At 32.8% G+C, this 27101-nt stretch overlaps 2 protein-coding genes across 3 annotated transcripts in view; one reads left to right on the forward strand and one right to left on the reverse strand.

Moving 5' to 3' along the window:
- Uggt (UDP-glucose-glycoprotein glucosyltransferase) overlaps positions 1–9419 on the forward strand; it is a 211458-nt gene extending 202039 nt beyond the window's left edge. For both annotated transcript variants that reach the window (XM_085819198.1, XM_085819199.1), the window contains 2 exons: positions 1530–1680; positions 9338–9419. In XM_085819198.1, the coding sequence (XP_085675324.1) occupies positions 1530–1680; positions 9338–9357 (171 nt within the window). In that variant the 3' untranslated portion in view covers positions 9358–9419. The remainder of the gene's footprint in view (positions 1–1529; positions 1681–9337) is intronic.
- Positions 9420–17378: 7959 nt separating this feature from the next.
- The window catches only part of LOC118199821 (protein Wnt-11b-2-like), a 130576-nt gene continuing 120853 nt past the window's right edge, over positions 17379–27101 (reverse strand). Inside the window, exons 4-5 of the mRNA XM_085819202.1 lie at positions 24735–25027; positions 17379–21930 (exon numbers count right to left, since the gene is read on the reverse strand). Coding sequence (XP_085675328.1) covers positions 21756–21930; positions 24735–25027 — 468 coding nt within the window. The 3' untranslated portion in view covers positions 17379–21755. The remainder of the gene's footprint in view (positions 21931–24734; positions 25028–27101) is intronic.

The following is a 27101-nucleotide window of genomic DNA, read 5'->3' on the forward strand; positions in this document are numbered from 1 at the left end:
AATAATTTTTCAAAGTTATGTTATTATAACATTCATAAATTAGGAGATGAAGCAGAGACTAGTAAGAACATTAATTCGCTTATTGAAACAAAAAGCAAGATGTTAAAGATAAGAAAATTCATGTAAATTAGCTAAAATATTTTTCAGATTAAAAAATGTGTAAATATTTTGTGCTGTGTTATTGCTAAAAAAACACGTTTTGTAGCTTTTTTTTCGTGTGATTATCATAATATCATTTTAGAATTAATTTGATAAATTACATGCATAATTATCAGTATTTTAAACTGTAAAATGCTCTCAGATTATGATTTGAATAATGTTTTTAAGATATTTTTTGGATATAAAAAATTAATAGTGACCATCTAAATCTATAATGACACAGGGTATCTAACTATGTATATAAGTATTTGTAACTGACTGCTCACCCTTAGAAGTTATCTCTATGAATTAAGCTGAGTTATTGTGTTCCCTTAATCCTTACTGTGGACATAAGCTAACACAAAAATGTAAAAAATAATGTAAAACTTTATTCCTTACAGCTAATAATACATAAATTGATATGAAACAACTTACACCTCTGGTGCTACAGTGGCTTATTGAGACTTTATATTAAATACTGTATATTAACTGGATTGTAATTCCAGCAACTGTACATGAAGCTGCAGCACTAACTGAGTCAAACATACAAAGCACAACTTTCAGCACATACCAATTTTGCCAGTATCAGCAATATCAGACTGTTCTTGTCAGAGTCTCTCTCTTAGCAAGCAGCAGCAGTGGCAACAATCAAACTTCTGTTACAAATCATGCTGGTTTATGATTTTACTTTTAATTTTGACCTATGCCACTTAATAAAAAATTTGCATAAACCTCTGGACTACATGATGAAATGAGACATAAAAGAAAGAACCAATGTGAAATTAATTGTTAGTAAAATTTAAATGTCACTAATCTTCTTTAAAATATGTGAGACATTATAAGTGTAACACATAAATAATATAAGTGTAAATTTTTTAAAGAGGAATTTTGTTATTTTAATGCAAATTACCTGATAAATTTTACAAATTTGATTTTATTATCGTTGTTTATAGTTAAATATTAGATTATGTTTAATAATAATGTATCTTACATATTTATTTTATTCTTAGAATGATATTACAAAAGGGAAGTTTGGGCATAGTTATTGCTTTAATTTATTTAATTCCCTTTGCTAATAGGTCCTTAATTTTTTTCATTAAGGGTCCTTAACAGTACTTAATTTCATTGTGCAGAAATATTTACGAACCTTGAATTAATATTGCGAAGTTCATTGATTCTTAAAAAAGAGTAATCATGAAATAACTCTGTAGCTCTTAAATAGTTTGTTTTGTTTATTGATCAAGTATTAGTAACTTTTTAGCTTTAATGTTTTAACATTTATGACTGAGGATGGAGGGAAGGTTATTCATGTACTTATTTTGTATTGCATTCTGTTAATTAAGTTATGTTTAATTATCTTTTCATTATTTGTAAATGATATTTTATTTCAGTGTAACAATCCTAAAACAAAAGAATCAAAATTAACTAGTGCCATGCGCATCATACCCGAGTGGAAAAATTATGATGCTGAAATTAAGCATTTGTTCCAAGAGTATGAAAGCAATAAAACAATCCAAAAAATACAACTCAAACAGAAAACAGGTAATTTTTTTCCTGTCTTTTATCTGGAATTAGTAAGGAAAAGATTCAGATGTTTTTAAAATCTTAATTTTATTATAATGTTTTGCACTGTATTGCACACTTTAACCATAATGCTTTGCATATAATGGTATTAATAGCTTTTATTTTTCATTATGAGAAAAAAAGAGTTTTAAGAAATCAGATATTGTTTTTAATTTTCTGCTGCGCATTTAATCTTACTTTGAATCTGTAATTTTCTCTCTAAATAAACAAGTAAAATATTTTTCGAATTTTGAATAAAATATTGTTCCTTCATATTTTCATTTGTCATGGTGCTCCAATGTTTTTAATTTAAAATAAATAAACTATTTAAAAGCTAAAATATGTGCTAAGCAAGAATTGGTTCCAGCATGTAAAATGCAGAAACTTAGGCATGCTCAGCACTATCTGTGCTATAATAAATGTATCAGATTTCTCATGGCATTCATAATCATGACCACATGAATGCATATATGCAGGCCAGTCTGATGTATCATTACTTATACTATGCTTTGATGGAACGTACAAATTTTGTTCTGTTATTCCTTGAAATTAGTCATGATACTATATAGTACTAGCTATTTCCATTTTCTCTTGTCTCTTGAGGATTAACCTAAAATATCAAAATCTTGTGCACTCATATTAACATATAACTTAATTATATGTTGTAATTGTACTATGCAGCATACAGGATACTGAACTTTGTGAAGTTATTTAATATTAGTAACGTCTTAATATACATAATTCGTCAATTAAACTCAAGTGTGTTTGTATGCATGCTACATTATGCATGTTAAATTATACTGCATTACATATACACTGGTTATCATAAATTAAGGAAAATTCACAAAAATCACGAATACTGAAAAAGTTACGTGTAGAATTTAATGAAACTTACCCACAATGTACAACACATAGTAAGGTATCAAATAACATAAAAAGAAATTACCAGAGAAATATGGTAGTATAGAAATTAGCACATGTATAAAATGAACAAATCGAAGGTGTCAGTTTGCTATAGGAAAAGTACCTCCAGTATGGAATATGATCACCTCTAGAAGCAATACAGCGATGTGTGATGCTTTCAATTATGCGGTCTATCAGTTCCATAGGAAGTGAGAGCATTTGCTCTTGCAAAGCAGTTGCAAGCGCGACAAGGGTCTGAGGGGGGCGGATTGAGAGCAGCTAGACGTCTCCCTAAAGCATCCCAAACGTGCTCAATAGGATTCAAGTCTGGGGATCAAGCTGGCCACTCCATGCGCATAATTGTTTCCTGTTGAAGATAATCATCTACGATGCGAGCCCTGTGTGGTCTTGCGTTGTCATGCTGTAACAGGAAAGCATCACCTATTGCCCGGCATATGGGCACACATAAATTTCAAGGATGTCATCTCTTAAGACTGAGCATTCAGGGTTCCCTTTGGAAGACATGGAGGTCTGTGCATCCACCCAAAGAGATGTCACCCCAAGCACAGACACTGCCCCTTCTGATGCATCTCTTTCATGGATGATAACAGGTTCTAGGTTCTCTCCATATCAAGTAACGTCTACTATCGCTTTCTAGACAAAACCTGGACTAAAGAGAACCGCACTCCATTGATCAGGCGTCCAGTGGACATGTTGTCATGCCCACTGAAAACGGTCCCTCCTATGGTGTGACGTGAGCTGTACACAAATGGCGGGTCGCCTTGCATACAGAGCACCTTCGTGAAGCCTACTACGCACAGTTGACGTTGACACGAACCTTCCAGTGGCTGCAGCAAGGGAGGATTTAAGAAGAGTTGGAGTAGCAGTTCTATTCCTGCGTGCACATAATGTCAAATATCAGTCATGGGCGCTCGTCGTAGCAGTTGGCCGTCCTTGGCTAAACCTCCTAGATGCCGAATCTGTGGTTTGAAATTGCCTCCAAAGTCTGTGAACCACAGAAGGACTCACATTTAGCCATCTGGCCATTTCTGTTTGACTTTGTCCTGCCTGTCTCCCAGTGGCTCTCTGCCAACCAGCAGCCGAGCGGTAAAATCGCTGAACACTGGTAGTTCGGTCCGAGGTTTGAATCCCGCTGCATGGGCGTTTTTGTGGTTTTCCCCATGTGTAACATGTATACAAGCCAGTTCCCTTAGAAAGTCCTCCACGAAGGCACCCCCCTTAGGTAGGTGGCCCTAGTGTGCTTTGCCGTATTCACAATACACCACACCACACCATACCCAATGGCTCTCCATCGCAGTTCTGCAGGCAAATGATGCCTGGAGGTCATTGTTACGAATTGTCATACTTGTATAATAAAAAGTTTAACATGCAGTGCATCAGCATGTGAGTATGGTGGAAATAAATCATCACATTTTATAATGTAGTGCATAATATCTATTCCATAAACTTATTTGCTTTTTTTAGCCTTGTATGAAAAAGTAAGCACAGTAAAATGTCATTTATTTATTTGTTGATTATATGATTCATTGTTGTACATAAGTTTTTAAATCCTGAGAATGCATCAGTTATAATATTAAATAACATCAGGCATGACCTACTGAGGTTATTTTAACATACATCTTTTTTTTATTTATTTATTTACTAAAGAAATATTGATTCTATTATCTCCTAATATAAATTTATTAGAAGTACATACAGTCAAAAGTCGTTAATTTGGACACCCATAATCCGGAATGATCTATAATCTGGACCTCAAAGCTACAAACTTTCTGCGCATGCGTCGTGTTGACGCACGCGCGTAAGACCTTTACGGCTGCGAATACATGTGTGCACGTGCACAAAATACGTTTATGAATGCGTGTTTAATGTATAAGGGACGATATAAGCTAAGCTAAAATTATCTAATTCAGTTAATGTTGCAGATTGCATTGTTCCTTAATCTTCAAATTGGATTCGGCTTATTATTTTTTGCAGACTGTTAGAGCAATTTTATAAAAGTAAGCTTGAACTTTCGATTATGTCAAATAGAATTTCTGATATATATTTACTAATATGTAAAGGATCTACAAAGTGAAAGTATGTTTCGAAGTCCATTGAACAAAAGGTGGAATTGCTGCAAAAAATGGATAAAGGCATATCCTTTGTTTATCTAAACTTTTATTTATCTAAACTTTGTTTATCTTTAACGCTGCAGCGCACAATGAATTAGAAGTTGATCTGTCAGCATTATCCTTATTTTCAGGGCAGATGTTTTTATTTTATTTGGCTTATAATTCCTTACTAAATGTAGTATTTCATCTCGATGTACTCCATCTTTGATATGATTTAAATCAAATTCCTCGTCATTATAATTTGCTTCCGATAGCGAAAAAAGTGACAGAGGTTATTGAAAACGAAAAAATTTCGATTGACAAATTAGTCGGTATTCTCGACACAGCAATTATAGGACTTAAACAGCAGAACTTTGTAACTGAACAAGAAATTATGTCTGTTTATAGAATAAGAGAATGTATTATCACATAAATTGTTCTTTATTTCGTAAATTATGGTTTCATATTTTTAATTTTATAATTTCTGCGTGCCATCTTACCAGATTTAAACTGATGATCTATAATTCGGAAAAATCGATAATCCGGAATCGGTAAAGTCCCGACGAGTCCAGATTAACGACTTTTGACTGTATTTATTTCATAGATCAGATGAGAATTTGCTTTTCTAAAAACATACAGTTTTTGTTTGTTAGAAACCATTCATGAGGATATGTTCACAGAATGTATAGATAAAATTTTTTGCATGACTGTATTTTGGTGCCACATGTTGTGTAATTTATTTCATTTTTGAAGTAGCCAGAGCATTTCCATCTTTATATTCCTGTAAGAATTGGGATGTGTAGAAGTTAAAAAACTTGGGAAAAGTTTGCTATAGATCTCGGTGCAGATTTGCATACATTATGTTTTGCATCTAAAATGATTTGTGCAGAAAAAAGCATATTATGCATTAATATGCTTTCTTCTGCTTCTATGCTTTCATCTATTAACACAGATAAAATGTAAAAGAAATGTTAACTCCATTTTGAAAAAAAGGAGGAGGAAAAAAATATCAAATCAGAGAACTGGAGATCCCATTTTCTTCATTGAATGACACCTATTTTATAAATGTAGAATAGTACCCCCATATTTATGAATAATTCACTCCAGGACATACTATGGCTAACAGTGAATGCTATGTCGAGCAGGATATCCATGTGACTTATTGATAAATTTGGCACTGTAAGACATTATTGATATTAATAAATAATGATAAAAACATAATAGTATATTATGTTTAAAATAAAAAATAAGTAAAGACAAATAAAAAATTCATACGAACCAATATCGTATATAAAAATTCATACGATATTGTATAATATAATGAAATGTTTAAAGGGATGCTAAGAATAAAAATCATTCTTTTTTCAACAAAACAGTTAAAAAAAAAATATATTTCTTTTATTTTACAGTGAAAATTATGTGCGTAATACACAATCAGGAAATTTCACTTTTGGAGAAAGCTACTGCTTGTGATATACAGGGACAACTGTATTCTTTTTGCTGTTGCAATGATTACTGATATTAATGTCCCTAATTATCTGATGATTGCTCAAAGTGTAGATGGGGAGAGGAAGTAGGATTATTATGGGGATATTGTGATAACAAGCTTGCATTAAATTGAGAAAAGAGATGTTAGCTGAGAATCTTTTATGTTAATGCTTTTGTTTTCTTTTTTTCAATCTTATGGGAAAACATCATGACTGAGAGTTTTTATCATTAAATGCTAATTTAACCATTAAATGCTTGTTGAAGAACATCCATTATTGTACTTGTAAATTTAATGCTACACTTCATCATAGGGCCATGAAGTTTTTTTCTCCCCCCCCCCTTTAAGCTTTTTGCCATTTGAAACCACTTCTCTAAGTTTTTTAGCATCCATATTGCTGATTCTTTTCTTCCCCCCTCCCCTTTTTTTTTTTTTTTTTTTTTAATCTTCCTTTGCAAATGAATTGACTCTCTTCCAAGTCCTCACTCTTTCTTATGATTACTTTGTAGAGTTGCTTTCTGTAAACTAACTGAAGTTTTTAAATTCTACTAAAACTGGCTAGCAAGTTATCACTTTTTCTATGAAATTACAGCAGAGTCCTTAGAAGGTTTTAAAAAAATCTTTTTATTAAAAGCTTTTTAAAGAACAAATGCGTGACTTGTGCTTACATATTAAAACTCCACCACTTGTGAGAATAAGATAACATAAGCTGAACGTAAGATTTTAATTACTTGATGTAGGAGACCTATAATTCAAAACTCACCTAATCATTAAATCAAAATTAAACTCAAATTATCAAACTCAAACTAAAATTATTAAATACATGATATATAAGGTATTTTCCCCCTTCTTTCCACCTGCCTTCATGATGTAATTGGAAGCATATATGAAACGTCAAGGGTTTGAATTCCAATGAAGGTATTACACATTTTTTGTGTCAGCTGCTTAAAGAGAGGGGACTCATGATTCTACTGTGCCGCCTGAGCTAAAAGGTAGTGGTTGATAATTCATCACCCTCAAGATTTGGTGATTGGGTTCCCTAATCCCCAATTGCCCTTTAAAAAGCGGATTATGAAAAGTATTTTAGCCCACTTTTCCATGTGCCTTCACGGTGTAACTAGAAGCACACTCGATATGTATTTTGGAGGTCCAGACTTCAAATCTCAACAAAGGCATTGCACATTTTTTAAGTTCCAGCTTTGATATAATCTAATGACTCTACAGATTTACTTTGACTAGTAACATGGATAAGACAGGATGACTACAGTACCAGAGCCAGGCAAGAGAAAAGTACTATGTCAACTTGACTTAAAAACCCTTAACTCATTTATATCCCAATAAGAGCTAAGGAAAAGGAGAAGTGATAGTACATTTCCAAATTATAAGAAAATGGGTTAATTTACTCTATAACCTCTGTATGTTCTTTCACTTCTTCCTCTTTCAAATTGACAAAGCCTCATTACCAACTGATCTTGCTGTTTATATGTTTATTTCTTCATCAATGCCGCGAAAGCTTTTGCGATCATGGATGATTTCACATATTCATATATATATATATTTATTCACTTATTCATATATATTATACTTTTGCGACCATGGATGATCACTACAAATTTTCCAGCATACATTGAATGCTTCTGAATTTAATCTACTCCTTTTTAATGAAAGTTATTGGTTCAGCATTAGTAAAGGATTTCCAGCAATAAATTATGTGAAGGCATTTCAAATCATCTCAAAGATTGTTTAATTAGATGCTTTGATACACCTAATAACACCTCATTCGAGTGGCTGAAGCAGTGAGGTCATATTTAGTGATAACAGTATCATCTGAATATTCTCATATTCCATTACCAATAAAGCTTTTAATAGCAACCCTTCCTTTTTAAAGATTTTGACACTTCAGGGATGATTTGCAAGAAGTGTTCAGTGAAATTACTATCATAACTCATGCTTCTAAGTTTATACTACTGGAATGCAGGCAGGAAATTTTGATTTTTAAGAGATTAAAGATTTTTTACATAATAAACAACACCCAGCTTGATGATATCTGGTGCTGCTGTAACATAGTATCAGCATCAATTCATCCTTCTATGCTTTAAATCCTGGGTTTATTTTTCACTTGTATATAAATATAGGTCCTGTTTGACAATTCTTTCAAAACAAAGCTGTTTTATTGCAATTGTTCCCTTACATAGGATTGTAATTCCCTTCTTTGATTATTTTCTTCTTTTTTTTTAAATTTGTTTTGAAAAATGGCATGTACTTGCTCACTGGCCAGTGCAGCTTCTCCTGAAATTTTAATGTTTAAGAAATCAAACATCTTTTTAAACCTATGCAGCTATCCTTTGCATGCTGTAAGAAGCTTCATTTTTCTCTTCCAAGCCCCCTTTTTTTAAATTTTTGTGTTAAGGCATTTTTTATGAAACCATGCCAATAATGAGTATATTTTTATATTTTCCAACTGAAAATTTAAGCCTTTTCCCGCTTTCATTAGTAGCTTATAACTCGTGTACATTATTTCCTAATTTTGCAACAGTTTACGAATTAAAGAAACATTCTTGCCATAGAAAAGTTAACAATTTCTTCATCTGATTCCCCCCCCCCCCATTTTTATTGTATCCTGAATGTTTGCTTTCTCACCAATAGATAAAACATCATGACCTTTAAGTTTAAAAGCACTGGTGGCATCATTGTTCTTACATTTTAAAGCAGTTATAACATAAATAAAATATTTCTGTGGGAGCTGTGAGAGAACATTTATTAATGAGAATGGGAAAATTGTTAAAAACAGAGCTGTAAGAAATTTAATGGTAAAATCTGTATGTGTGCAGGGGGGTAGTCACTGATAATGATCCCCTGCTGACGTTTCTGTAGCCACCATGGGAAAAAGATAAGTCAAGAAAAGTACAATTTTGAAGAGTGATCTGTAATGTGAGAACTAAGTAAGATCTTGAAGAGGACAGTTTATTTCACATAAGACATTTCTAATGCTTAGTTTTGGGGAAGATTTCAAACAAATAATGGCTTTTCTAAACTGTGATTGTAATTTGTAATTTCAGAGAGATTTTTACTGTATGTATTTCATTTATAATTTATTTTTAAAAAAATTAATCTTTTTCCTTTAATTTTCTTTCAGATGACCATGATGAGTTATGATGAAAGGTTGGCTAAAATTTTGTATTTTGGTGATCTTAGGAATAATAAATTTTTTAACTTAATCTTTGTCTGTTGTGCTTATATAGAGGTACATAAACATGGATTTTTTTTTTAATATTAAGTATAAATTAAAAAAAAATATATAAACTAATCTATGAAAAGTGCATTTTAATTAATTGAAAACGACCTTTCAGTGTTGTAAAGAGGAAGTTCTTGACCTTATGTGAGACAATTTTTGGGAGTCATTGTAGAGGAGTTTATGAATGGTAATGTAGAGGAGTTTATGGATGGTAACACAGAGCTTAGCTCATTAGCTTAGTCATTGATTTTCTGGAGGAAGAAAATATTTATTGTTTGCTGTGGCTGCTGTCCAGATGGTATAGTAGTTAGTAATGCTGATTGCCATACTGACGGCCTGGTGTTAAAATCCTGGCTAAGGCATGAATATTTGTAAGTGTATAGTGTCTGTGTAGTAAGGGGCACATGCCAAGCCAAATTTCCTCTGGGGTAGTTGGTGATTGGCCCTCAGACTGCCTCCAAGGGGTTCTTCCTTAAAACTGGAATAGATATGTACAGTTAATGCAGTGGGACTACACCTGTACAATCTATGATGAAATTCTACTGTCCTGCCCACTTCTGCCTGTACCTGTTTGGTGTTACCAGTGAAGCCATTTGATCTTAACCCCTTAACTACCGTGCAAAACGTACAAGATTCACTCTCCAGTGCCATCGTTTTTTTACATAGGCGTGCATATGTGATGTATTGTGGGGGGATAAGTGCAAGTTTTGTTGTCTAAAAACTGTTTGCTATCACAAAATAAAGAATAAAAATAAAAAGGAAAATTCAAAATTTAATGTTTAGAGTAAAAGCATAATAAAAAAGGTGTAAGTATAATAAAAATGATGTTTGTATAATAAAAATGATGTATAATAAAAATATCCCAAAAAGAGGGTTTCGATCAATGTATTTTTAGACCAGTAAAGCGTTATATCAGGTTTCAGTGTTATACCTTGTAAAATCAGTATACCTAAAAAAATATATATTTCTTCTCAATTGGTTGGATGCTAAGATTTTGTTCTTGGTTTTTCTTTTGCAAGATGTTGGTTCATATACTGGTCTGCAAAACGGTTAGATTCAGTAACAATATGAAGGACAAGCAGTTTATCAAAAAATAATTCAAAAAAGATAAGTGGGTTTGAAACATCCGTTAAATCTTTCTTTGTTCCTGGCACCTACTAAAAAGAGTAAATGAAAATGGAAGACACAGAATAAAAAAAAAAATACATTTACTCAAACAAAATCACAAGCAATAACCGAGAACTAGTTTAGCATATTTAGTTTCTAAACCTCTAATAATTTGTATAATGGAATATAATTAGCTTATGTACATAAAAATATATTTGTATTTTGTACTATGTAAAAATTTTAAGTTTATGGTTAGTGTTCCAGCAAAATGAATATTATATCAGTGGATTCTCAAACTCAGAATACTTAAGAACTACTCATGTTGAGTTGGTTTACTTTTTTCACTAATATGCTTAACATCAAATCTCTTTAGAAATAGTAATATTTGCCATGAGATCATTTGTTTATATACTATTCTTCTCAAATAATATGTTAAGTAAAGAATTAGTATTTGCTCATGCCACAATTCTCTAAATAATGTTTTTAACCAGACGCAAAGGGAGAAAAATATCAAGTTTATTACTTTCTTCATAAAGATTCAGATTAAGATTAAGAAATATAGACTTATTAAATGCACATATACTCATCTCCATTGAGGAAAAAACTGCTTTATAAATACAAATTTTTAAAGTATTATTTTTTGTAATAAATACTGAAAAATTGTTCTTGCAATTCGGTTTTGCTATCAGATAAAAGTTTTTGAATAGCATTAATGTGCAAATTACTATAATAATTTTATTTAATTAATAGGATTATTTTTAAAATTTTATTGTAGGATGCCGTAATGAATCTGAAATCCGAGCTGTTCGAGACTTCAATTCTGGATTTGGAATGTTTCTGGTTATTAAATGATCAGTTTAAATAACAAGACATGTAGAAATTATATAAGGGAATCAAAATTAAAAAGAGGGCTTAATATATATTTATTTGCTTTGTTAAGTGTTTCTTACAATGTAAATTGTTTAATGTGTTACTTTCCCTTATTTCTCTAGATAAATATAATTTCTTCCTTTGCAAAGTTCCATTGCTGAAGTCTTGCTGCATCGATAATTCCCACTAAATTATCAATAGAAAGGTTTTTTGTTCTCACTAGTCTTCAATTTCTCTGTCACTTTGTTCATTATTGGTAGTGATATTTTTTAGTTTTAGAACCATACTGCAGATTTCACCATCTGTTAGTTGATTGATGATTGGGGCATTGTCATTACAATGCTAAACTTCTGTTGTACCATCTTCATTTATTACCACTTCTCCACATTTCTTCAAAAATTCCATTAATTGGAAAATTTTGCTTTTATTTTGTGATATCTGCAAACCTTCAAATTCGTAGTATCATCATAAGCTTGGGTATTCTTTGCTATACACTATTGGTGACTAAAAGGCAAGTTGTTCCGCTAAATTTTGCTTCTGTTGCATGAATAAATAAATTCCCACATACACTTAAGGCTTATCCAGGTTTGGCGCAGTCTCTGCAGGGCCGAAATTCTGCTGTCAAGCACCTCCCTACATTCTAAAAATTTGGCCACCCCTAAATTTTACATCCCAATGCCTTCCCTGAATTCTGAAAATTTTATTGCTAGCTGTTTCTCTAAATTAAAAAAAAATTTGTCTTTCCTAAATTCCGCCGTCCATTGCAACCACACCAGATCTGGCATCAATCCTGAGTTTAAATGAATAACAAATCAGTTATTCTCAATTCAGACAGCACTAAATATAATCTTTTGACCTATGAGTATCATTTACAAAATCTTATTTTTTGCTTATGAAAAGAAATTTATGTTAACCTCCTGTAAATAAATGCCCACGATTTTGAACACTGCATATCAGCCACTGCAGCCCATCAGCACTACCATTTACAGTGATGTAAAAAACACAAAGACTGAAACATTTCACCAATGGAGTCATGTGTTCTTTACTAATGCAATCATTTCAGTTTACAAATGATTCTCGGCATCAGTTAATATGGAGAGCCCTAGATACATTGCAGGGGGGAGGGACAGTTCTACATCTCCCATTCTACTGGGTCAATTAGCGAAATTTAAACTGCGTTTTTCATGTCTCGAACGCGCGACTTAGGATATATATTAGATTTATATATAGCGTTATTCAAACGTAGGTATTTTGGCAAAAAAGGACTTTTTCTTAAATGCCATGCCAATTGTTTTGCATATTTCGATTCTATGACTCAAATTATGCCTAAATATTAAATTTTGTAAAATTTGGTGCAAAATTTATGTAGAAATTCAAAAATTTGTCTTGGCGTTCTCTTTTCAGTTTGCACCAAGAATAGTTCACTTGGCGAACTTCTTAACATGTGGCAACCTATTTTCCTTTATCATTTTAGATTGTCCGTGAGTGAGAAAAAAGTTACATCGTTCTTTCTTTCAAATAATGTTCTTAATATTATATTTTTAATTATAATTTTTATTATTTTAAGTAACTTTTTCTTTTTTGAATTTCATTTTAATTGTTTAAGTTGCATGATTTCTTTCAAATAACTATTTTAAAATTTCTGTTTACTCATTTGAACTGTGTAGTTTAAATAAAAGGTGCATCATTTATTATTTCTCAAATAGTTTTCTTTACTATATTTTTAAATTTTTAGAAATTTTATTTTAATTGTTTGTGTTGCATTATCTCTTCAGATAATTGTTTTAAAATTTTCTATTCATTCATTCGAACTGCGCATTTTAAATATATTAATATAAATTTTCCAGAATTTGATTTTATTTATTTGAATTGCATTTCTTTCGGAAGAATACTTTGTTGACCCAGACTACGATGCGTTTGAAAACTGCATATATTAAAAGAGAAAATACTGTAAAGCACAGTTAACACGCCTTTCAATGTTCTGTTCAGGAAAGATATATAAATAAGAGATATTTATCTGATATTTTAATTTAGAATGACTTGCATACATTGCCATTGCTTTACACAATTTTTTCATCCCACACTTAATTTCTTAAAATGTTATTCATATTTTAGCCAAATATTTTATTTTTGAAATCGCAAGAATTAAATATCATAAAATTAAAAATTTTTAAATTAAAAAAATACTAAATTTTATGCAAAAATTAATTTTTTCTTCTTAATAGCTTGTTTATTTTCTTCAGGCATTCTGCAAGTATATTAAGAAGTATCCAGCTTTTCAAAACATCTTGGTATTTCAGACATTAATTTTAAATAAAGTTATCACCTTCCATTTCAAAAGGGCCCACAAACAGCCAAGCGGTAAAGTTGCTGAACACTGGTAATTCGCTCCGGGGCTCGAATCTCGGTGAACAAGTTGATTGCAGGGGCGTTTTTGTGGTTTTTCTCGTGTAACATGTATACAAGCTGGTTTTCCTTAGAAAGCTCTTCACAAAAGCATCTCTCCTTTTCGGCAGATAGCCCTGCTTTGCCATAATTTTAATAATCCTAATCAATCCATTTCATCAGTATTTGGTCAGAGCCAGGCCCGCACCTACAATAGGTGCTAGATCGTGGAGCGCACGACGGCGAGATATTCATGGTTGTCCGGAAATGAAACACCCCCGTGGGTGGCGTTGGTGAATTCAGCGAGCCTTTAAACTGATTGAGCTTTAAAGTGGGGGCCTGGAGCCTCAAAACTGTATATTCATATCCTTTCTTGGTTGGCCCCTGGAGGCACCTAAAGTCGACATCTGTATACCATGACTTAGTGTTAGCAGGCCAGTTTGGTGATCCGGTCTGTCTGACAATGTTTAAGTGACTTTGTTCTGCTGTCCAGGGTTTGGGCCTCTGTTGATGACCTATGATTTTACCATCCCTCCAGAACTGGGACGTGGATTGAGAGTTGCCGAGTATTCCTGTTGACTCAGTTTAGTCTTAGCTTGTCGGCTCGACGGATAGATTAGAGCCTCTAGGGGTTGGGAGTTTAACTGTGTTAAGGCAGCCTCAAGCTTTCTAGTTCTGAATGCCCCTTCCTCCTAGCACATTGTCTTATTTGACCGAAAATTCTAACCAGGGCAGGAGTTCATCTCTGGTGTTCTCTTCTGTCTTATATGAATGTGAAAGTACTTGATGCTGACGCGTATGCAAGGGTAGACGCATTCGACAAATTGCTTAATCCTTATTTAGTGTCTACTATTGCAATCATAGTAATTTGTGCAACATTTATCTTTTTCGTGATTGCTTATTGTTATTGTTTTTCTACGTAAAAAAAGGTAAGTGCAATTACATAGTTATGTTAAACTTAGGTTAACTTTTCAATTTGGAAAAGCAACGATTTGAACATAATTACTCGAAAACTATTTACCTGTCATGTTTGAACCATTGTCGTATTCTTGGCTGCGTAAATTACTAATAACTAAACCATTTTCCTCTAAAGTTATAAGAATTTTGTTCATCCACCGGTCGTATTTGTTGCAATACAAAATAAAGCTTTCTTCAATACTCATGTCTGTATTTTATAAATTAAGATACCTCATACAAATTGATATCTGCTCTTGATGGCTGGCATCAGGTTTACAATCAAGTAAAATAGAAAAATGCTTTGCATGTTTGACCTTATTTATAATAATTTGCTTTATATTATCCCCTAATAAGCTAATTGTTTTATTTTGGATTTTATCTCCAAGGTAATGAAGCATATTTTTTTTTAGTTTGAATTTTATTAATATATACAGACAGATAGGGTCAAATTTTGTGGTCATTTCTATACACATTTAAAAATTGTTTTTCTTTCGACTAATTTATTACTGGAACCATGGAAGGCCAAGTTTTGTGTGGGTAAAAACTGCAATGGCATAGATAATTCTTTCAATAACGTAGCGCCAATACTTAGTCTCTTTTTTTAATAAATTTCAAAATTCTGAATTAACAGGTTTATTCTTTCGTAATCTTTCTAAGGAATCGGATTAACTTTTTCGTTGTATGGCAAGATCCGACAAAAGTACATCCAAAAAAATGAACTCGAAAACTGAAACTCGAAACTAGGTTTTGGTATTATCCAGTACCAGTTTTTTATTAAGATTTGAACTTGGGATGGCAGTAATGGACTTGAACATAATCAGGAATCATCAGATATAGACAAATGCGTTCCTACTGCAGAAATTGTAGATTTCAATAGTAGTTCTATTTTTGTTTTGACCGGCTGAATTGAAGTTAAAGATAATTCCTGTGTGAAAACGCTTTCTTTCCTATTATTAGGTTCTTTTGGTAATTTCAATGGTGGCTGAAACATTGATAGACAACTAGTGCTAGTAGCATTAGCTTGGGTATTCTTTGGGTTTCGGAAAAATCTGAGTAATTTTAAAGTTCTGGTTTATTAAGTCTTCCTTTCACTTTCTTTTTCTTCATTACATTTTAATACTCAGATGGCGTTTTCTGTTCTTCCGACATCTTGGGGAAAATGAAAACAGAAAAAATGGAAGTAAAAACAAAAGCAAACAATTATAAGAACTCTTGTGTAAAATATTTGTTCTTAAAAACACTCGGAAAGTCACTGTTTGAAATATTTTACCTTACTTCTGAAAAAGTCTTAAACCATTGCCTGGAAAATATGTGAACTATTAGATCAATACCACATAATTCAAGGAGGTGGTGGTATTCTTTTGCTTATTATAGTAAATAAGTCAAATTTAAAGTATGTATTTAAGACGTAATGAAATAACAAAGCATTTTCCCTCGGTTTTCCATATAGCTAAAAATCAGAAAATGGGCAGTTTTTGATTTCAGAATACCTTGTATGTTTTTACTTCTCTTCAAATTTCAAACAGGTATATTTTAAATTCAATGGTACTCCTTAAATATGTCAATCCTTTCTTCTCAAAAGGTAATAATGTTTAGTTTAATAAAAAAAAATCATCCTTGCAAAAAAAAAAAAATGCGAGTAATTATGCTGAAATCCTCTCTTTTCTGAATTAAAAAGTTAACCTAAGGTTAACATAATATGTAACTGCACTTGCCATTTTTTATGTAGAATAACAATAACAACAAGCAATCGCCCCCTCCCCCCCCCCCGAAAAAAATCATGGAAAAGATAAATGTTGCACAAATTACTGTGAATGCAAAATCACAAAGCAATTTGTGGAACGCGTCTGCGGCGCCCCCTGTACCCTTACATGCGCATCGGCATCACGTATTTTCGTTCACATATATTTACAAGATCAGCTCAATGTATTTCAAAAACTGCAAAAAGCATTCATTGATAAAAATCAAAGCGATATGAAATAGTATAGGTCAGGAGTTCTCAACCGGTGGTACGCAAGAGTAAAATAGGTGGTACACAAAGAAGCAAAGTATTTTTAACTATTAAATTCATAAATTAAAACCCCAACATCCTGACTGAGATTTTTCTCTAACGCTCATAAATTTATGTGATCTGAGCTTTGTTCAAGAGTGGTGGTGGGAGTAGTACTTTGTAGTGGTGGTTCTAAGGGTTTTTAGTTTTTGTGTAGGTGGTGCACATTAGTGAAAAGGTTGAGAACTGCTTACACATGAATTGCAGTGTTTGCAAACTTTTGGCGGAAATGTAGTATCGCCGGTTGAAACACTAAGCTATATCGTTGTCAACAATATAGCGATGCGCAGAAAATAATTTTGAATATATCTCTAGATATATTCAAAATTATCTTTACATAATAAAGCATTTTACACTGCCTTCTGTATTGTGTTATTGTGTCCCTTTTATCTTCTATGGGCAGCATGTCTAGTCATGCTATGTGAGTATGTTTTATACTGATGTTCTGTAACTTCCCTCAAAGTTTGTATTGCAGTTTGAGACATCCTTTAAATATAATTCATGTTAACTCAATGGATGTAAATACACTGATTACTTACATTTATAACTGTGTGAAATAAAACATATTTTATAGATAAATCATGAATATTTATTGCTTTTTAACAAATATGAAGAATGGAACAGCACTAGAAGTTGAGCTGAAACTGACATTTACAATAGCACAATGACATGATCACAAATAATCAAACATTCAAATAAGAGTACTGTCTCTAAACATATTTATTTAATGCACCACATTGCAGCACAAAGTTTCAATTGAGACTAGAAAGTTTACCAGTCGGCATAAAACAGTCTTCATAGTATTTCTTTGTGCAGAATTTCTTAAGAATATGAATGATTCCATAACAACTTATAGTTCCTACTATAAGCTATTTTAATAGAGTTCACAAAAGATATTTAGTTTTTCAAATGTGAATCTGACAGTTGAATATGAGTGGTTATTAATATTTTGTAATAAACACCATTTTGAAATTTGAAGTTTATTAATTTGTATTAGCTTCATCCATTGTTGCTTTATTTTTCTAAAATGATTGTTGGAGAAAAGGGAAAGTAGCGTTTTTCATATTTTTCAAGTAATAAATTTCTGTGGCTGATTTTCTAAAAATATAATCTTGGAAATATAGATATATAATCAATTCCAAAAAAGCTACCAGAAGTCATAACTGTTCTTCAAGAACGTAATCTTCCATGTAAGATGAATCACTAATACATGTGACTGAATTCAAGCTACAGCACATTTTCAAGAATAAGAATGTAGTAGAAATCTCAGTTTTCAAATGAGCCATTTTTTAACTTCAGAATAAACGCAGTGCAAGAAATTTTGCAACTTTTAATAAACAGAATTTTTGAAGTGTGCCTTTAAAAAAACTTTCAAAATTCAGAAAAAGATGTCAAAATAATATTGAGAGATGAAATTTCATCTAAATCCTGTATTGGAATCCCTCCCCCCTGCCAAAGGAAAAGGAAAGCTTTCTTGAATGTTGGATTCCGCTGTAGGAACCTCTTACCTCAAAGATAAATTGACAGGCAGTTGATATTAGTCAATCAATGGACGTTAGTACATAAACCACTTCGAATTATAAAAAGTTGATAAAAACAATTTGTCTATATCTGATAACAGTGGCCATTCAAAAGCTCCTGTGGTGCAGACAGCCCTCACATTTTTTGTGCTTCCTCCGTGCGAAAAGCCATGCAGTGGCAAATGCAAACTGGATCATGTATATTTCTGATGATTTTATGCACAGATATGGAATACAAAATTCATATGCATGGGAGAAGACGTAGCAGTTATCAAAATTTGCTCATGTAGTACCATGATACAGCCTGACACATTGTCACAAGGGCAGACTAAGCTGAAAGAAACAATTACAATTGTTTCAGTATAAGATTCTGTTTTACGTAGTTGCATTACATAGTTAAAGAAGTGCAAAGATTTTACCTAGGTAAAAGAAAAGTCTCATCACAACTTTTCTAAAATACACTAAAGTTGGAGATATGAATTATATTCTTTATCAGAAATGAATACCATCTACGGCTGAAACTTCTCATTGCAAACTGTTTCCTGTGGAGTTACTTTAAAAAGCAATTTTCAAACGCAAATCAAATTTCTGGAAAGTCTGTAACATATTACAAATGTACATGAATGCTGTCGAGAAAATAATATAGAAACGAACAGTGTACTCTTGTTGTACTGCGAAGATGTTTACTAAAAATTCATGATACTGTTGTTTTTAAGTTAAGTTAGGCTCTTTTGAGTATGGTTAAGCACGTGAACTATCTGCAAAAGGGGAGGAATTTTTAAGAATTTGTGTTTGGGAAGACCTGAAAATCAGTCATACAGTTAACCCATTTGAACTGCGGTCAAAACACCAGTATTTAACAGTCTTAACCGCTCAGCCACTAAGAGGTCGCTTTCATATTTTGCAAACTTTAATGTCTCGTTCAATTTTTTTTTTTTTTTTTTTTTTTATGTGGAGTTAAGCATTTTGTGTTTTATTTTTTAATATGAGTATAAAATTTATAAAAAAGTGTTTTCTTTAAACTAAATTAGAAAAGAAGCATGCCAACGCAAAATTTAAAATTAGGCAAAAAAAAGGAACTTTAGACTGTAGATTTTGAATAAAACTCGATTTTGAGGAAGGTCAGACATTGGTCCCTTGTCTTCAAAAGAGAATCAATAGCAATGACAACGATTTGGGACACAAAAGCTGTGTCATGACTTTTATGGACTTTTATTACATATATATACAGTCAAAAGTCGTTCATTCGGACACCCATAATTCGGAATGATCTATAATCCGGACATCAAAACTAAAAACTTTCTGCGCATGCGCCGCGTTGACACATGCGCAGAGGCGTTCACGCGTGCGCGTAAGACCTTTTACGACTGCGCATATGAGTGTGCGCAAGTGCAGAATACGTTTTCGCGCGCGCATTTTATGTATAATGGACGTATAAGCTAAATAATTATCTATTTCAGTTAATGTTGATGATTGCGTTGTTCCTTAATTTTCGAATTGCATCCGGCTTATTATTTTTTGCAGACTGTAAGAGCAATTTTATAAAAGTAAGCTTAAACTTTCGATTATATCAAATAGAATTTCCGATATATATTTGTTAATATGTAAAGGATCTAAAGCGAAAGTATGTTTTGAAATCCGAAATCTGTTTATCAATTTCACGCTGCTCGGCGGCGGGCGCGTAATGAATTGGAAGTTGATTTGTCAGCACTATCCTTATCTTCAGCGCAGATGTTTTTATTTTATTTGGCTTATAATTCCTTACCAAATGTAGTATTTCATCTCGATATGCTTAGTCTTTGATATGATTTAAAACAAGTTCCTCGTCATTATAATTCGCTTCCGATAGCGAAGAAAAGTGACAGAGGTTATTGAAAACAAAAAAATTTCGATTGACAAATTAGTCGGTATTCTTGACACAGCAATTATAGGACTTGAACGGCGGAACTTTGTAACTGAACAAGAAATTATGTCTGTTTAATAGAATTAAAGAGAAAGTATTATCACATGAAACGAAGCAAAACTTAAACAACTTACATTGAAAGAAATGTTTAATAAAGTAAACAAATAAATATTAAGCTTTTTCTTTTTGCAAATTTTGATACCCTTTAGATCATAATTGTTCTTTATTTCATAAATTACGGTTTCATATTTTTAATTTTATAATTTCTGCATGCCATCTTACGAGATTTAAACTGATGATCTATAATCCGAAAAAATCGATAATCCGGAATCGCCGAAGTCCCGACGAGTCCGGATTAACGACTTTTGACTGTATATGTGTGTGTGTGTATGAAAACTTTTTTAGTAAAGAGCAAAATTCCGTTATATCCTCACATGTACTATGAATCAACCTACATGTGAAGATCTTTACGATGATCTTGAAAAGTTATTTGATATAGCTAATAGCGCTGAGACCGATTTTGCAGTAAGAAATTTAATAGTTTCTCTCTTTAATAAAACAGGAAAACATCTGTTATTTTTTATAGCTTCTCTATACTGTGCTGAAAACTGTATGTGCAAACTTTTCTGTTTAGAACTTCAACATTTATGAGTAGAGTAAATGCAGAATTTCATAATCTTCTTTTTATTGTTTAATATGCAACTTAAATACTGCTACCAAAGTTGGAAAAAGGGAAGAGAATTCAAAGTTTTTTTATTATTATTATTTTATTTTTTATTTATTTACATGCCTTAAAATTTTTCTTCTAAAAATGAAGTCATTGGTCATCCGTATTATGCAGCTCCAATATTCTTTCTTATGATGATTTACATTTCATGCTGCCATTTTTAGCCTCTTTTCTGTGCACAGCTGTTATCAGTTTTAGCAGCTCTGTATAATTCACATTTTCAAAAAAAGCTAAATGTTAGTATTTTTTATACAGAATGTTTAGAAAATCATTCATTTGATTCTCTTATTTTAATTTTATACTGGTACAATTACTTTTTATTAATTTATATCTAAATTAGTAAAACTGGCGAAATTTAGTTTCAGGGCAGGAGAGATTTCCTTGCATTTCTCACTTCTCATATCAATTTCACGACGAAGAAAATGTTGTGAAAAACTAGCATAAATATAAAGATAGCAAATTGAAATTTAACTGAAGAATTCTTATTATAGTTATTAATATTACATGGTTATTGTCGAGCTTTCCACCTTCTGAACATAGGTAGGCTAAATTGTTCACCAATATTAATAATTATCCATCAATAATTTATGTATACTTGTGCATCATCTGTAGGATTTGTTTATTCCATTGAACTGTCAAGATTTTTAGCAAGCAAATGTTTCTGCACTCTGTATAGTATATTTGGTGCAATAGTTTCAAACATGTTAAATACGTTTTAAATTGCTTTTAACATAGCTACAACATGATTCATTTTTATGTTGTCTTCTCAGAATAATCAACTTTTGGTGCATTAATTTATATTAATTGCATGCATGAGCATTAATCAACGTCCGACACGTTTTGCACTTTACGTAACAACACCAGTAGTATTTGCACTGACAGCGATCCAGCTTTTCCATTGTGAAAGCTCTGTAGCCTCGTCCGCAACACATGGAGTCACAACTGTCTGTACCTTGAGATGTAATATTGCAAAGTCTGGGAAAGAAAATAAACACTGATTTAGAATATTACTAAGTACATAAAAATCTACAGATACATTACACAAGTTATTATGTATTAGTTACAGCAATTTTTTTTAAATGAAATAATAATATTCAACAAATATACAAGTAACATGGTTGCTGTTATTAGACTCATAGAAATATTTATTAATAATTAAACTATGAAATGCTTGAACAAATCCCGAGTCCAAAATGTTATACAGCTCGAGCATTAAGAAACCTATCTCTTCCTTTATCTGGAACAAAAGGCTACGATACAGTTAGGGTATAAGAAGAAAATGCAATGATTTTGACTGGTTCTGGTAATTTTCATACTTCTGGTGCGGCCACTGTAAGCCTTAGTAGAAAAATTATTATAAGGTGTATGATTTTTGAACTGGAGGAACATTTAAATGGATATCAAATGGTTGAGTGGTGGAATATTCCAAATTTAGCAGCTCCTAGATTTCATCGCAAATTTAATTTTAGAAACCTCGAGAGTGTAATTCATAACTCTGTTAGCCTTTATTGGCAGGTCAGGTGATCGCTTCTGAACAAGTTAACACGTGGAAAATATCCCCTAAAAAATAATTGATTTAGAAAATTTATGGGGTAATAAGAATTAAAGATACATTTCCTTGTTTTTCCATTTATAACCTTTAAGGATTCCCTCACAAAGTGTTAATGAAATAGCTAAGATAGCTAACTTTAATTCCGGAATTAAAGAAGCTTCAAAATATGAATTTCATCTAAATGTTGACATTATATATTTTTTCCACAATTTTGCTTCGTTCTATATAGCATCCTTTTAATTTTTGGAACAAATTTAGTTTTGATGAAACAAACGAATAGAAAATGTCTTTTGTAGATCAAGAACGTTATAACTAAAATAAAAAAGGATGAGAAGGAGAAGGGAAAAGCATTCTTAGAAATGTGTTGGAACAATGGGCTACTGTTAAGGGCCATTCACACTGGGATGTATCTGTGCTAATGGAGTTAGTTATATGTGTCGACAAGTTTCACTGTATGTGAAGTTCAAAGTTTTCAACGCGCTCCACTGTGAAGAAAAAAACTAGTTTTGGAGCTGCGTCGATTATGCCCTTAGCTTAGAGGAACCTCCTGTGAATTCCGTTTAGAATAAATGCAGAAATGGCCTGAGAGGAAGGTTTACCTTCGATCTTCTGCAGTGGCACTGTGTTTAAAAAGTATTAAAGAAGTGGAAGCATTCTTGAAAAATTCGATTCCGATACCACGAAGAAATCATACATCAAGCTTACTTTGCAAAGGAAAACATGATTTTATGAAAATTTAAGTGCTATTCTATTCTAAATGAAAGTGACAAGACATCACGGATTGTGCGGTATAATCGCATATTTCATAACACTATCCTCCTTCAAGATACTTATCAGAAAATGCGGAGCATTCTGTAAATATGACTGAAATCAATTTTGTTTGTGCTTCTGTTAAAAAAGAAAATATTGGAATTAAATATGCGTCAAGCTCATACACAGGCACTGGTAAGGAAACGTTTAATATTCGAGGCTGTAGGACCCATCAGTAGTAGCTCCTGCACACTGAATGTTCAAATCAGTAATTGGTGAAACCCCCGATTACTAGCATGCTTGTAAACGTTGAGGCAGGGAATGATAAAGATTCCTAATCTCATCCTGCGATACTTTCTGCTAGGCATTCCTCAATTGTTGCTTCGGATCTGAGATACTTTGAGATGCCCGAATATGGTGCCCTATTGTATCCCATACATGTTCGGTCGGCGAAAGATCTTGTGATCTTACTGGCCAAGGTAGAGCATCAACAGCTCGGAGACAGTTCAGCGATAGACTAATCATAGGAGGTCTGGCATTATTCTGTTGAAAAATAGTTCCAGGATGGCGTGCCATGAAAGGTAACGCAAACGCCCGTAAGATGTCATCAACATATCGTTTAAGCTGTTGTTAACGTTGTATGCAGGATAACAAGGATCGACCTGCTGTCGTCCCTCACCATCCACCAGAGGTAACGGCTGTGTGCCTCTGTAAAACAAAACCTGATTGGGAGTGCTGGCCCTGGCTCTACACGCGGCCCGACAGTCATCTGCTACAAGACTGAAAGTGGGATTCATCGCTAAATATTTAAGAAAAGCGAATCGGCTACAACACCATTCCAGATGACTCTGTGGATGTTGTTAAAGGCCGCTGTGAGCGAACTCCCGTCTCAGGCAAGCGCCGTGAGATGGTAAAAGGTACCGCGGGTGGTATAGAAAAGATTGAAGCATATTGGACAGCAGACAATGATACTATTGGAGCACTTCGGGACTGTCGCACAAGCATCCGATCTTGCCTTGCATCTTTCCGCCGAGAGTACCTTGAAGCAATTATTATTGCCAGTACCTTTGCACAGCCGTGTCCGTACGGTACTGATGGCGACCTGTTGCTCAGTATAAACAGCCTTGCTTCGCACATCTCTCATATGCGAGCACGTTCCAAATGTTCCAAAGTATCCAAATATCTATAAAGTCTTCGACAATGTCGTAACGGTAACGAGAAAAGATAAACTGCCCGAAATTATCTATTTTATATGCTAGTTGCGCAGTAGAAACGCTCAAAGTATGACCGAAGTTAACACTCTTTGCTCCTGAAAATATAACTATTTGTATACTTGGTATAAGGGAATTTGCATACAAAACTTCGAGATGATCAGATTATTTTATAAAGGTTTTTTTTTTTTTTTTTCCCTTGCAAAAGAATGTGGTTATAGCAATGTTTGTTTAACAGGAAGTTGGATAATGGTGAAACATCTCACCTGCCATGTGTTCCTAGAGATCCTACTCTATCATCTCTGAGGCAATAATCTGGAGATTTAGCCACAAAAATCAAATCGTTTTTCTGATACATAGAAAGTTTACCATTTGCCGGCATTAATTTACGTCGTGATCCGATCTGGCGTTGTACGACTTCCGTGGCAATAGAATATTTCCTTTTTAGACGTTCTCCTATGTCAAATAGCCTTGGTAAAGCCTTCCAGCAAGTTTTAATGTTACATGAACCGGACACACCATGGCATTTACAGTCTGTCTGGAGACTGCCCCGAACTGCCTGCAGAAAAATAGTAAAAGATATGATCGTTAAAAATATTTTATCTATAATAACTATTAAGAATTCAATATATTACAAACAATATTGAATATAAATAAAAATGCATTTTCTTATGCTGACTACTGTCACGTTTCATAAGTTAGTTAGACGTAGTATTTTTAAAAGAAAAGTTTTCTTTTCATCTTTTTTCTCTCTCCCCCTTTTCCTCCAATTATGAGTATCTTTAATTTCTGTAGAATAAAAATTTGGACTCTTCCAATAATATTCTCCCTAATAAGAATTATATTAGAGTCAAACTGTATAGCACCAGTGTGCCAGTGCAAACAGCACTACCTCTATGGAATAAATGTTCACTTCGAATATTTCAGGCAAAACAATTTAATTGCATTTAAATTAGTCATTGCTATATTTGAGCATAGTGACAAGATAAATGCCCAACATTTTCGCAACTTACACACTTCCCCTCTTAAATTCTATTGAATTGTATTCTTTTGTAATTTACTAGCGTCTGTTTTGAAATTATGTTACATTTGACATGCCGAAAGAATTTTCACATGAGTAATTTTATAAGTTCTCAAAATTTAAAACTACGTTATTAATATTCTTATGAAGTTTCTTATTACTTTAGAATCATAATCTAGTAGCTGTAAAAAAATCATTAAAGTAAAATTTTCATTTCGTACAAAAAAAAATTCAATTTGATTTAATGCAAATAGTAACGCATGATTAATAAAATACAAGAAATAGATACGAGTTTTACCTGAAATTGTGAGATGAGTAATTAGATTAGCTTGATACCATTTTCATTCCTCAAGAAAATTTTTCATAAAGAATGACAAAAATTTTATGTTATTAATTGCAAAATCGCTAATAAATAGATTTTTAATGTACTAAGATCATGTCAGGATTTGTGAACATGAACAAAGTTAACTATTTAGGATTAATAACTACCTTTTGGTTGCATTATTTTTTCGGCAAATAAAGGAAGAAAAGTTAAATCCGAAGAACTATTACCAACAATAGACCTTAGTTGTGGAAAAGTAGTTAGATGTTCGCATAAGTGTTTATTGAAATCGTAACAGATTATTTAAAAATGACTGAACATTTCAGAAATAAACATAGAAACATTAGATATAAGAAACAAGTTAAAATTTCGTTCAAATAAATAACATAAATAAAGGAAGATTTTAAGCATGTGGCTCTGCACGTTCGCTTCTGATTACTTTACAGTTATCCTGAAGTGATTAATATAGGGCACCTGAATAAATTCTCGCTCTTTGTTGGACAGAAAACACATATTTATTTTAATAGAATAGTACAAGATAGTTTACTGAAAGTAGTGTCCTTCAGCAGTCTGCTTTTTGTGGAGTATGAAATCCGCGCAATCTTTTCCCACTTTTCGATTAACAAACGGATTCCACCATAAAAAAATCAGGTTCTTTTGAGGTGATCCTCATAAAGCCAGTTTTCGAGGTCGTTAAAAGCTGTGAAATGTTATTCAGAAAGGCCATACTGCATGGACCGAAACAAATGGTAATCGGAAGAGGGCGGTGTCTGATGAACATGGCGTGTGAGGTAAGATATTCCATCGAAGACCTTGCGAGGTTTCCTTCACTAGATTTGCAATATGTCGTTTTGCACTGTCATGAAGCAGAATTACTTTGATATGTCTCTGGGCATATTGCAGGCGTTTAAGTGCACGATTCAAATTGAATAATTGTGCTTCTTAGCGTTCAGCACATACCCTTTGATACGGATGCAGTAGCTTATGATACATCACACCGACAAATGCACAGCATAATCTTCTTGCGATAAATATCCGATTTTGATGTTGACGCATTCACATTTCAGTTTGATGTTGACGCATTCACATTTTCACATTTCAGTCAACAGTTGATGCATTCACATTTAGCGTTTCAGACAACTGTATAAGCGTCTGAGATGAATTTTCTGCCAGTAATGCCTCTAACTGCCCCTCACCAAACTTCTTCGGCTGACTAGGATATTTTTTGGCTGCACCTTTCTGACAGAGCATGCTCTCCATACACTTCTACTAGCAGAGGATGACTTTCAA

This window comes from Stegodyphus dumicola, chromosome 6, assembly GCF_044657685.1.
Source record: "Stegodyphus dumicola isolate Sdum_Otavi_A_Nest chromosome 6, ASM4465768v1".
NCBI lineage: Eukaryota > Metazoa > Arthropoda > Arachnida > Araneae > Eresidae > Stegodyphus > Stegodyphus dumicola.